The following is a 13,853-nucleotide window of genomic DNA, read 5'->3' as shown; positions in this document are numbered from 1 at the left end:
TTCTCTATTACAACAGGTTCCCAACATCCAGCATGCCATCTATGCAGATGACATTACAATTTGGGCGACCAAAGGATCAGACGAAACCATTCAGGACGCCCTACAGGAAGCTGTGTCTGTGGTACAAGATTATGCTGCTGCCGGCAGCCTTACGTGCTCAGTGGATAAGTCGGAGTTGTTATTGGTATACAAGCAGCGCCGCAAAACCGCTGATTCTCCTTACATTTCGCTGTTTCTTGATGGCCATCCTATCCCTCTGGTACCACGAATTCGCATTTTAGGCCTCTACCTTCAGTCCGACGGCAAGGCCTCGTACACTACACACCTTCTGGCTCAGCAGATAACTCAAATTACACACATGATCCAACGCATCACCAATCGCAGGAGAGGCCTCTGTGAGAAGGATGTCCTCCGCTTAGTACAAGCACTCATAGTTAGTCGGCTCACCTATCATCTTCCCTTTCAAAATCTCACTCTAGCTCAAATAAAAAAGATGGACATCCTTCTACGGACAGCTGTGAAGGCGGCTATCGGCTTGCCTCCACACGCATCTACACAACACCTCCTTCAATCAGGAGTCCACAACACCATAACCAAACTCATCGAGGCCCAGCACAACAGTCAGCTCCAACGGCTCAGGCAGACCCGTCAGGGCTGCGCCATCCTGTCTCGTCTTGGCTACCCGATTCCTCAAAAACCCGCACAAGTACCGCGACATAAACTTGCTTCTACTGTCCGCGCACTCATCAAAGTGCCTCCGATTCCACGCAATATGAATCCCTCCCGCCACGCCGGTCGTCGACATGCCCGAGTTCAGGCTATGACACGCGTCTTCGGTGATGATACATCAGACTTACAAGTACTATACACTGATGCAGCACGCTACCCAGAGAAGTCAGCCATGTGTTTAGCCGTGACAGATGACACAGACGCCCTTGTGGCGTCTGCCACACTTCGCACTACAGACAGTGGTCTGGCAGAGGAGGGAGCTCTCGCTCTGGCAATTGTTCACGCTACGACACTGTCACATGACTCTCCTGTCACTATTGTAACAGATTCACAAGCTGCTTGCCGTGCTTTCGCTCAAGGACTTGTGGCTGCACATACCCACAATATCCTCTCTTCTGTCTCACCGTCCGCATTACGTCGTGTGCGTATCGTCTGGACTCCTGGACACGCCTCTCTCCATGGTAATGAACGCGTTCATGCGGTTGCCCGAGAGCTGACCAGCCGGGCTTCATTGGAAGAGCTGTCCAATCCAGACGACGCATCGACAGAACCACTAAACTACAACGCTACGCTGCAGTACTATCGACAGAGCCGTTATACGTAACCTCCCCCTCATCCTTCACTTAACAGAGCAGATGCTGTCGCTTGGCGGCAACTACAGACCAATTCATTTCCTTGCCTTTATATGCTAAATCGCTTTCATCCGACTCTCTACCCCTCCTACTGCCCCTTCTGTGGATCCGTACCGACGGTGTACCACTCCACGTGGGAATGCTCTGCCCCACAGGGCGTGCCTCCCATTCCCGATCCCACCCCTTCCTCTTGGGAGTCTGCACTGCTCAGCTTACGCCGGCAGGAACAGCAGCAGCTGGTCCAGCGGGCCCGCAGGGTCGCGCAAGGCAATGGAGCCCTGGACTGAGGGCCCCACCCAAAGAAGGCTCAGTGTGCATTTCTTATTATTAATGTTTATTCTGTCTCTAAAATAAGGGGAACTTCTCAAAAACTTTTAACCGCTCGCGTTCGCCAGAATGCACAAACTGCTAACTTGTTTGATAATATAATGGAGTGGGCATTGACTACATATAAAAAAGTAGATACGTAAAACACCAAGTTAAATTTGAATCGTTGCCGATTTCTAAACGCCTCGTGCACGTTACATCACGGGCCTTCACCACATGTCACTGCTTGTTTTCATGTATTTTATCAGAATGACACCCATTCCTGCTGGATCTATTATTAAGACGTGAGTAGCACCTGACTCAGCAAGTATGCGTTTAAGTACTTGTGGCAGGGTAGTGAGTGGCAATGCGTCGGCTGCGTTCAGGAAAAGCAGTGTCTGTTGCTCTGAAGAAGACGTGTCTTCGTGCGCGTCGGCCATCGGGGCGCTTTTCAACCTCACTCTCGACATTCGGCAAGCTGAAGGTGGACGAAAGCCGCATCATTACACCCTTCAAGGCCTCATCAACGCCGCGCCAAAACAGTTACGACCGAAGTTTCCGTTCCCGAAGCAAGGAGGTAGGGTTCATCTCTGCCATAGGCCGACGCCAAACTCAACACGAAGATTCCGTAGGAACCGTTAACATTACGGAGAGCAATGACGTACGTGGATGCACTGTGCTTGCACCTTTCGAGGGTGCCGCAACACGACCTGGGACGCCTGGACGAGCAGGGTCTCCCTAGCCTTCCAAGGCTCGGCGACAAAACTGCGCCACAGGCCGTCATCTCTGTTCGTGTCCTTATACAATCCATGACAGATACGTACGCGCGTCTGCACTTCGCAGCCCACTTGTACAGCATTCTGGCCCATATGGGCATCATACGGCCCTGGGCGCTCTATCTCGTGGGCCAGATAAAGGACCGCAGTGACATCATCGGCGACATCCAGAAGAAAATGCGGCGCAACAATGTCTTCGGCGCGTCCACAAAGGCGACGGAAAACGTCTATTGCAGCTGCCTGCTCGTCGCCCATGACGGTGGAGGCCATGACTACAAGCCTCACTTGTTGGCCACCTGGCGTACAAAACCTTTCATAGCGGTTCCCGAATCGCCCGAGGGACAATCACCGTCGCTCGCAAGCGCCCTCCGACAGGTATTCGGCCCACATCTGGAATCCTTCCGTTGCGGCGTTTACCAAGACCTGATGTCGGCGCATGCTGTGGTCGCCCGGTTGTTCCCGTGAAGCCGTTGCCAGCTCCCGTGCATGTTGTCCATGGAGATCGAGGAAACGATTGTCTCCATTTTGGCCTGCGATCTTATTCCGTGAGTCTACTTTCTAAGTTGTTTAGCTTTCCTTTCTATATATAGTGCAGTTGCTCTGCCATCGGTAAATTTAAGCCCACGATCCTTGCAACCAACACTGAAATGAACAGGTATCCGTCCTGTCTTCTACAGGAACCGCGTATATATAGCTACATAATTTAAGCACCTGACCCATTTAAGCACATGACCGAAACAAGAACTGACAGGTGTCCGCCATGCCATGCGGGGGAACTACGTATCATGACTTAATTTTTATTTAAGCTGTTATCCATGTGCCATTGGTTAAGCAATCCTGACGTGAAGCGTTGTTAGGCACGGAAAGTTTTGTGATGCGGTTTCATTTTGATAACGTATTCGCTCGTATGTAGATGAACAGGAACGCTGAAAAGGAAGCACTCTCCTAACTGTCCTTCGTTGGAAAAAAGCTCTGGTGACGGTGCTTGTACAAATTAATCCTTCAAGCAGAGTCATTAATTGCGAGACCCATAACGATGCTTGCAAACCCAATACGTCTTGCTCTGTGTCCTCAGTGTTAACACAGCTAACTAGTAAAGGTCGATGGCTTGTGCCAATTCATTTTAATCACAATGAAGAAATGATTCATTGGCTCTCTTCTTTGCAGCACCAAGACACTGTCCTTCGCATAACTAGCGTTTTTGCTAAGACCACTCCACCAAGTAAAACACCAGACCATCGATCATCGAAGCCAAGAAAGCTCCTGATAAGTACCACGCCTGTTCGAAATACTGAGAAGGAAGCGAAAGGCGTATTCGAAATGTCTGTGTTGAACAGTCATTTATTCGACGTCTCATTTTTAATCTAAATTTTTTTACGTTACTTTTAGCCCGATACGTCTTAAATATCCTGCAGTCCGCTTCTTTGAGACTCCCCTTTAAGGGTTAGTGCCAGCCAGGCGGAGGACATGATCCTAAGCTCACTCTTCACAATGTGTAGTCACATCTTTTTCACTTCTTAGCTCTGTGACGATGCCTCGACGGAGAGGCTGAAAGTTGTCCACGTATGTGTCAATGTCACCCGACGCAAGCGGCATCAATAGGACCTCTGCTTTTGGTATCTAATGAAAGACAACAGATCACGGCATCGATTAGCCGATTACAAGAACTCAGATGCTCCGGTGCTTTAATAAAGTTCTTTGTATGCATGTATGCACTCGTGTTTTGTGGTACGTTTGCTTTTCAACCGTACCTTTTCGGGTCAAATGCCTTCCAATATTATCAAATATTATTACTGCTAGGGTGGCACATTTTCAGATTTCAGTATACGTGCTTGACGCCCACGGGCATGCGTATAACTCAATAACTTGCGCAATGCATCGCAACAGCCCAGCTCGGGCGATAGTTAGCGCGGTATCCCGTACAGGGATGCCACCTCCTCAGTGACGTTGCGTATATTCTTGCAGACCAGCCCAAACCTCTCATGCCCGAAACGGCGAGTCTTCCGGAAAGTAGGACGTGACAAAGAGTTTTTGGCCGGGAAACATGCACTAATACTTTAGATTTAACGTCCCAAAAACCGCGACATGATAATGCTGTGCTCCGGGGTGCTATGCAGGATCGGCCGAGTTACGCGAAACTATAGATTTTCGAGCAATTGCGACGACCCCTTTTGAACGGGCCAACAGTATACGCAAGTCAAATCCACCCGTCAGCGCGCTGCGTTTGATTGGTTACGATGGAACTAGTCATCGGGTCAAGGACGGTCGACGAAGTTCGGCGGTGTTTTCAAACCAGATGCATCTTTCGTTTGTTCGGCGCTGCACTGAGTGCAGAAGTGCACCCATGCAATAAAAGTGCCAGAAACTTTTCGTGATGATATTTTTGAAGTACGTGGCGTTTATATTTACTTTGAAACTTTCAATGCACTAAGTATGTTTTAGCATAATCAGCACGGTGGGCTCCGAGATTAGCCCCAGCCGAGCGTCTTACAACATCACGACTGCAGCTAAACCCGAGGCCACGTGGTAATTATCACGGTAAGCCAGTACATTCTAGCACGCTGCTCGGCTGGTGCGCGTATTCTTTGTTCCCTAGCACGTGCGGCCGGCTAATTAGATATTTGCCTGGACGTTATACTTGGCTAGTTTGGCCAGTGCATGTTATGACCAAGCTAATTACGCCAAGTCGTGGTAAGGCCGAGGCAAGGGCCTTAGCTTGACTCGGTGATGATAAGAGATTCAACGGTTGGCTACGATAAAAATGTGTCCCTAGGTTACTAAAAGGAAGTCTGCTTACCCGAAAGGGCAAAGCAGACAGCGTGATATGAACATGGCTTAATGTTATTTATTTACCCATACAACAGTCTCAGTTTTTCAAGACATATCAGGTGTAAATACAGATGTTCAGCAACTCAAAGAAACACAACTTAACAAAATGCACGTTTACACAATTTTGTTTTTCAAACTCCTCAGCACCGAGTCTGCGTACAGAGATGATCAGGCTTATTTCATAAATCCACGTTCCACACTGGAAAAAGAAAAGAACATATTTCAGAATATATCTAACGGGGAAAATATTTAGGGGATTTTTAAAATGGTAAGTGCACGAGCAGGTTGGAATGTACGCATATTTATTATATTTTATTATATATTTGTTCACACGAAGTAAACGCTCATGTTGTAACGGCATTCTGTCCTGTCGTCTTTCTTCTCTCGTTCAGCCGTGTAGTTTTTTTTACGAAAAAATATAGGGGATCAATTAGCCGAGTATGGTGTGCAGAAGGTGCAATAAAGGATATGGGTGCTAGAACACTCGATCTGATGTGACCAATCTTGTGCAGGAGGATGACACAATTGCGAGTTCGCCGATGTTCGAGAAGGGCCGCACCGATAAAACATGCGCGTACGAAGTGACCAAGAGACGCTGGTCAAAGAGAAAAAAAAAATAGAAGACTTGTTACTATTTTTCAACGGATTCTACATAGCCATGTCATGGCTGTGTTGAGGTGACCAAACAAATGACTATTATGTGAGTATGGTCGAAGCCGTACGCGCTGTAAGTCCGCATTTTTTTTCTGGAGTTGCCTATAGCGTGCGCCGGGGATACCAGTTTTCGAAGAGCTCGTTGCAGATTGTTTCGACGTGCTGTGCTATTTCAAATATGTAGCAAGAGTTACACCAATACCTTTAAATTCCGTAAGACGTACTAGACTCTCATGGTCATTAGATATATATATATATATATATATATATATATATATATATATATATATATATATAAATTAAGAAGCTGTTTCTTATTTGAAGAAATCGTGACTATTCAGTCTTTTTAAGTTCATATATATTTGTAATGTTTGGCAAGAGAGTTAGGGGGAGACATAAGGTTAGGTGGGCAGATAAGATTAAGAATTTAGCGGGTATAAATTGGCAGCAGCAAGCACAGGACCGAGTTAACTGGCGGAACATGGGAGAGGCCTTTGTCCTGCAGTGGATGTAATCAGGCTGATGATGATGATGATGATGATGATGATGATGATGATGTTATTGTGGTGACCACATTTGAGACGTGAAATGATCGTTTCTTTCTTTAATTGCAGGAGATAAGTACCACAGGGAGAGCTCTGCGGGCGATGACTATATCAACATGACAAGTTTCTGAAAAACCTACTCTTTTTTTTCGCGAATTCAGGAGTGATATCAATCTTGCGCTGAAACTAGATATATTATTTTTAACTTCCCATTAGGTTAAGAAGAGGCAAGGGTTGTAGGGAAAGTAGAAAGTCAGACAGGCAGATGAGATTGAGAAGACACTTGAGGATCATTCTTGGCCGATATTAGTGCAGTTAAGTTTTTTCTTTTTTTTCTTTTAAAATGGCAACATATGTTTTATGTGACTGTTGACTGTATGCATCAGTTGCTCTTCAATCAGTTAACAACACGGTATATGCGCATATGTGTGATTGTCGAAGACGTTTTGAAATCTCATGTTCTACCTAGTTGTGCTATTGTGGTCTACGTAGTTGTGCTATCTAGTTGTGCTATCTAGTTGTGCTACCTAGTTGTGCTACCTAGTTGTGCTAGTTGTGTATATTGTATGTGCTATGGACTTCGTCCGCACGGACGCTTGGACGCCTTGAACAGTCTGGCAGTACGATGAAGTCAGCAACGTAAGTAAAGCCCCCTGTTCTGTTCTGTTCTGTTTTAACTGTTTTGCTGTGGAGAGGTTGAGGTGCCTATTGCCTCGGCTACTCCATATCACAAAGTTCTGCAGCCAAAAATAAAATAATACAGAACGGTACCCAAAAATTAACATTACGGAAAAGAAAAAAAAACACATAATAGCACAATGAAACCAGTTATGCCAATACACAGTTTTCTTCACGCAGTTCACACAGTCATAAAGTACTTACACGCACACCTTACTAATCTAATGTCAGTATATACATGACCATATTTTACATAATACCCATCTCTGGCTGTCAGTCATATGCGCTTGTCCAGTCCGGTCTCCACTAAAAAGTCTGTCAGGAAGATTATTGCCTTTTTCTGGAGATGCATCTCAGGCCATGGTCCAAGTGGTTTCTTTATTGTGAGGGGCCATCTGTCCACACTTGCTAATTTGTTCTTTAATTTTTCTCTTTCATTCGCGTATTTAACGCACTCCAAAAGAATATGGCGAACATTTTCTTCTGCATGACCACAATGGCATTCCGGTGAGTTGGATCGATGTATCTTGTGCAGGAAGCTGTTTGTGTATGCTACTTCCAATCTAAGTTGGTGGATCAATGTTTCTAGGTGTCGTGGGAGGTCTGTCGCTATGGAAAATTTTCTGTGTGGATGAACTTCATAAAGTACCGTTTCCTTTGATTTAGGGCTCTCAAACCACTTCTCTATCGAACAATGGTTAGCTCCTTGCGATATAAAATGTCGAATATCCGCCCCAGACATAGGGATTGTGCGATCCCGTCCTTCCTTCAGTGCTTTCTTCGCGAGACTATCAGCATCTTCATTCCCCTTTATTCCAATGTGGCTGGGTATCCATTGGAATACGATGTTGTGACCCTGCGATGAGGCATATTCCACAGTTTCTGCGATACAGTGTGCTATTTCACCATTTTTGTAAGGTGATCTCACATTTCTGATTAGCTGAAGAGCAGGTTTGCTATCAGTGCATATCACCCATTTTCGTGGCTCGGGATTCTCGCAGATAAGCTTAACTGCTTCAAAGATAGCCACCAATTCTGATGTCGTCGATGAAGATTTGTGCGATAATTTGTACATCTTCATTTTCTGAATTTCGGGTATAAAGACCGCACAGGCTGACGCTTGTTCTGTGCATGATCCGTCTGTATATATCTTCGTTTATTCATTATGCATTACATGAAGCTGATGAAGTACCAACTGTGCCGCTACTAGAGGTGCCATGTCTGCTTTCTTCTCTATGCCGTCTATTTCACGGATAACGTTGAGAAGTGGCAGCGTCCAAGGCGGTTTTGAAGGTTTCCATTGTTTAAATTCTGGTACTACTGCTTGAAATGATGATATAGTATCCTATAGTCTTGTTGCCGTCCTTTGTGTTAGTGCACCAGATAAAAAATGACTTTCATGTTGCGTGAAAATTCTAAATGAATTTCGAGATGTTTCTTTAGTTCGAAGTACTGCCAAAGGTGGCTCTCGAGCCTCCGCATACACTAAAGCGCTGGAAGTTGACCGTGGTAAACCCAGACATACCCTCAAGCTCCTTGCCAATAACAAGTGAAGTCTCCTTTCGGTGGAGGCTGGGAGTCCATGCAGCAGAGGCAGTGAGTAAGCTACGATGGGGCGTATCAAGGCAACATGTAGGGCTAATAACGACTCTGTAGTACCACCTTATTTGGGCCCGCAGAGATGCCGGAGGATTCGAGTGGCCTGATTCACTTTTTGTTCCAAGGACTGGACATGAGGCGACCATGTTAGTCTCCGGTCTAAAATTACTCCCAAGAATTTATGAGTTCCCTATTACGAGCCTTGAGGTGCATCTGCCAAGCAGCGTAATAGTGTGGCCGCCTGCCGTGCGTATCTGTATCCTACTCCATTTCGTCACAACCGTTTTCAGTTTCTTTGCCAATTTGTGACTCATTACCGAATAATCAGCGCCGGTGTCAATTAAATCATTCAGCTCGTATGCGTCTATTTTTAGCCGCAAATCTGAAGTAATCTTCGCTTATTCTCTGTAAACATAGCATCGTCACCTTGAAAGCGTGATGGAGGACCTTCGCAACTGTAGTTATTGATGGCCTCACTTCCACAGGTCGCTTGCTTCAGTTTTCCGGGTGTGGGCTTGTAGAACGGGGCCCAGACCGTGCGGAAGAAGCACGTGGGCTGGGTGATCGGTAACGCCTGGGTGACGGCGATCTTGGCTGATGTTGGCGTGGAGTGAGTGGGCTCTGGTGCGTGGACAGGTACTCTTCTATCTCCGCTGGCTGGTCACCGTTTCGAGGGCATGGCGCGTACAACGGAAAGCCCCTTAATACTGCCTGTCGGTAAGGGCAGAACTTATACAGGTGACCTGCTTCCCCGCAATGGAAACACAAAGGCCTGCGCTCATGGTCACGCCAGATGTCACTTTTCCGGGGCCTTTGATATACGTAGCGAGCTACACTACGGGCTCGTGGCAGGTATAGGTGACCTTCGGTTGCAGTGGGCGAGGTGCGCTGCGTACCGTCTGTGGACAAGGAGCGGCCAGCGCAACTGCAGCATCGCTGTGCGCCGCGGGTTGTCTTGAGTATGTCAGAGTACGTTGGGATGTGTTGGATCGGCTGTGTATCACGCTTGGGATCTCATATGATCTGCCTCAGTTCATCTCATACTACGTCGACGACAGACAGTGTTACTGTAGTGTGAGGTGCTTGCAACTGCTGAGCTCTTTCCTGATCACCGATCTGATGAGTTCTCGCAGGGCGTCCATGTCACTTCGCTGGCCTCCAGAGAAGACATTGGCAGGTGAGTAGTTTATGTCCCGATTGTACTCTCGAGCCCGCTGTTCTAGCGTTTTCTCGATGGCTGTCGCTTCCATATGAAACTCCGCGACTGTTCGTAGTGGGTTGCGGACGAGAACAGCGAATAGCTCTTGCCTCACCCTACGCATGAGGTGGCGCAGCTTCTTATCTTCAGTCATATGGGAATCTGCGCGCTTGAACAGGCGGATCATGCCTCGATGTACATTGCGACACTTTCGTTGGTGAGTTGGTTTCTGGTTTTGAGCGCAGCCAGCACCTTTTCTTTGCGATAAGTGCTGGCATAAGTAGCCAGAGCTTGTCGCCGAAATTTATCCCAGGTAGTGAAGAATGTTTCATGGTTCACATATCACGTCTTTGCAAAGTTCTCCAAAGCAAAGTATACGTGGCGGAGCTTCTCTCGTCCCAACCGTTCGAACTTGCCACTCTCTCAAAGAGGTTCAGCCAATATTCTACGTCTTCATACGAGTCGCCATTAATGATGGTGGCTGGTGAGGCTGATTGATCACCACGTGTGCCGGTGTTACCTAGCTTGTCATGGTGGTGGCGTCCATTGACTGAGTTCCCCTCGGCGTGAAGTGGAGTGGACTGAAATCTGGTGAGTCACCTCAAAGACGGTGACTGCTCCTCTCATGCAAAGGTGTCAGCTCCACAGGATCAACTCGCTGGTGGTCGGGGCTGCGCTTTCTTGCGTTCGTAGGGCTTCGATTAATTACCCAGCACCTCCACCTGATCTGTAGCGATGTTGAAGGACTCCGGGGGTATAATAAAACGTATTTATTAAAAGGACAAACTTGTGCCCACAACTCAAAGTTACTATGGCCGTAAAACGTGTCAGTCGAACACCTAAGATGTCCTTCCGCTGCCTTCTTCTTCCTTTTTCAGAGAAGTCCCAAGCACGTGGCGCACTTCAGCCGGGTCCAGCTGGGTGCTCGTGCCATCATCGTCTCTGCGCAACACAAGACGGTGCGCATGTGTGTCCTTGTGCGCGCGGTGATGGGCGCTTTGTTTGAAAGCCGGCAAGATGTTGCGGCATAATATATACTATACGATAGATATACATACTGGATTTATGAATAATATTTAGTAAGAGCTAAAATAATTTTGAAATGAATTTTTTAATGTAACGTTAATTATGAGGTCTGTTCGATTTACCTGCACTGAATGAACTGGTACACGTAGTGCAGCACACGACCGTTCGTTTTTGTAGTGCAAGGTGGCGCTCTCAGAACTAGGCCATTCCTTCTAACAAGTGCAGGCGTCGTGCACTGCCAGTTCAGACAAAACCCTGCACTCAGTTTCGAGGTAGTGCAGCTCGAGTACAAGCAGTGGCGCTGTTGCTGCCATCGTATAGCAGACGAATTATGTGCATCCGTAAGAGGCGGTCTCGCATGGTTGTCGCCGATACTGAATGAAGACGTGAACCGCGTTGTAGGAAATGGGAGTTTGGTGACTCCGTCGGCTTTCTGATACCCACATAGCGAGTGTCGTGTTTTCTTGTCCTCTTCGACCCCGTCAAATTTGCGCTACTACACCATATGGCTAAATGATGATACCCACATGTCAGCCGCCTGTGTATCACATGGCGTTTTTAGGCCCCATGCCACGACTTGCTGGGAAACCGGCTTTGCTGCATTCCTCCTCATGTCTAACTGCAAGCAACCACATTCCGCACTTACATCATCATCATCATCAACATCAGCCTGACTACGTCCACTGCAGCGCAAAGGCCTCTCCCATGTTCCGCCAGTTAACCCGGTCATGTGCTTGCTGCTGCCAATTTATACCCGCAAACTTCTTAATCTCATCTGCCCACCTAACCTTCTGTCTCCCCCTAACCCGCTTCCCTTCTCTGGGAATCCAGTTAATTACCCTTAATGACCAGCGGTTTTTCTATCTACGCGCTACATGCCCGGCCCATGTCCATTTCCTCTTCTTTATTTCAACTATGATATCCTTAACCCCCGTTTGTCCCCTAACCCACTCTGCTCTCTTCTTGTCTCTTAAGGTTACACCTACCGTTTTTCTTTCCAGTGCTCGCTGCGTCGTCCTCAATTCAAGCTGAACCCTCTTTGTAAGTCTCCAGGTTTCTGCTCCGTAGCTAAGTACCGGTAAGATACAGCTGTTATATACCTTCCTCTTGAGGGATAGTGACAATCTACCTGTCATAATTTGGGAGTGCTTGCCGAATATGCTCCACCCCATTCTTATTCTTCTAGTTACATCAATCTCGTGGTTTGGCTCTGCGGTTATTACCTGCCCTAAGTAGACATAGTCTTTTACAACTTGAAGTGCACTATAACCTATCTCGACGCGCTGCTCTTCCGCACGTACGCTGTTGAGCAAATCCAAGGTTGGATCGACGCTGCTGTGTACGGTCGACGGTGGTCAGCCAAGGAGTACGTATACTGCGCTGTCCACCCAAGTAGTACAATTCCACCAAGCACGTTAACGTTTTCAGCACTGACCGTTGCTCGTCCATATTGACAGGTTAGGAAAAAAAATCAAAGTACTGATTCACGACTTCTTCGCAGCGCCTTGGCATTCTGTTGCGTTGCTACCTAGTCAATAGGAGAGTAACAACTGCGACGATGTGTCGTCGAGCTCTTATCAGTTCTATGAAATTTTGCACAATGGCTGCATTTGTTGTGGTGGAATCCATGACTTTTTTTTACGAAATGGGCAAGCTTGCACACCAACGCTTTCAAACATGCGCAAGCACACAACGAACAAGTGAGAAACAGGCGCTGCCGGCACGCTACCGGCGGTGCACTGGCCGCACTACCTGCACTGTGGCGTTCGTATTTCAACGTGGAGCTAGTGTCGCGCTACGCGAGCACTCGCTGAACTGGTGACTGAAGATCTTTTGACTGGGAAGGCCGAATAATGAATTGTTAGTCGTTGATACACGTACCAAATCTATTCGACTCGCATGTAAACTTTTTGACAGCCTTGGAAATATTCCTGTCTGAGTGTTCCAGCGCAGAGGCCCCAAATGGTTACAGAATGGCCGACGTAACCGGTAAACATTGCCGCATTATAATTTCGATACTTCGTTTTCTGTGTTAGAAAAAACGTCGGCAGCTCAAGAAGTGTTCTATAGTTTCAAGTTCGTTGCAATAGGGGCAAAAAAGGGGAGATTGCTAAACCCGCTATGTGCATGCAAAAATTAACATTTGGAATTCGACAACGCATTCTGGTTTATTCAACTTCAGCCCGTCTTGCTACACACCATTTCCTGCTGCAAGGGAAGTGTATAGGTGCCATCCTTCGCCATTCTTCGGAGAAGCGTGGTACCTGCTTCACACTTGCAAGGAACATCGTGCTCTTTTTTTTTGTGTGTGTGTGTGCTGTGCTTGACGACGATCAATTATGGCAGAAACTTTTGCAATCCCTACAGTCATCCACAGGGGGTGTGCACCACAGTTAATATGTGAAGAAGATTGAGCTCTCTGTAAATGGTTGGAGCATTCGACCACGTACTCTTTGCGCAACTCGCATTTTGTGACACCTGGTCGTCCCTTTGCTGTTTTAAAAACTCTCTATTACTCATATTAACGCGATTCTCTTACCGACATTGTTTGTTCTTCTCCTTTCCATTGTACAATTTTCTTTGTTTTCTTCGATGTATTTCTTTTTATGCTTTATGTATTATGATTTTTCTGTACCCCCCATCCCCTACTCAGTGCTCCTCTGGGGCCTGTAGGGTAACATGAATAAATAAATAAATAAATAAATAAATAGACATCAAGCCTGCCTAAGGCCAGTTTGCAAAGAAGTACCAAGGTAGAATACTAGGCTAGCACGCAGGGGATGCGGGTTCGAATCCCGTTGTGTCCTTGATGTTTACTGAGGCTTTTTTTTGACAGCGAAAGCTGTTATGAGATCAAAACACGGGTCATGCGCGGCGCCGT

General features: G+C 46.9%; 1 protein-coding gene across 1 annotated transcript; it reads left to right on the top strand.

Annotated features, from left to right (window-relative positions):
• Positions 1–2,054: 2,054 nt before the first annotated feature.
• On the top strand, positions 2,055–4,154 carry LOC142768568 (uncharacterized). Its single transcript, XM_075870562.1, has 2 exons — positions 2,055–2,988; positions 3,611–4,154. Exon 1 carries the CDS (start codon positions 2,324–2,326, stop codon positions 2,906–2,908), a length of 585 nt encoding a protein of 194 aa, XP_075726677.1. The 5' UTR covers positions 2,055–2,323; the 3' UTR covers positions 2,909–2,988; positions 3,611–4,154.
• The last annotated feature ends 9,699 nt before the right edge of the window (positions 4,155–13,853 follow it).

Source organism: Rhipicephalus microplus, chromosome 8 (assembly GCF_043290135.1).
Source record: "Rhipicephalus microplus isolate Deutch F79 chromosome 8, USDA_Rmic, whole genome shotgun sequence".
Taxonomy (NCBI): Eukaryota; Metazoa; Arthropoda; class Arachnida; order Ixodida; family Ixodidae; genus Rhipicephalus; species Rhipicephalus microplus.
The sequence above is the reverse complement of the archived record's forward strand: the minus strand, read 5'-3'. Positions and strand labels throughout refer to the sequence as shown.

Bases quoted from the DNA above. Each gene is read 5' to 3' on its own strand.
- LOC142768568 (XM_075870562.1), top strand. From the start codon at position 2,324: ATGACGTACGTGGATGCACTGTGCTTGCACCTTTCGAGGGTGCCGCAA.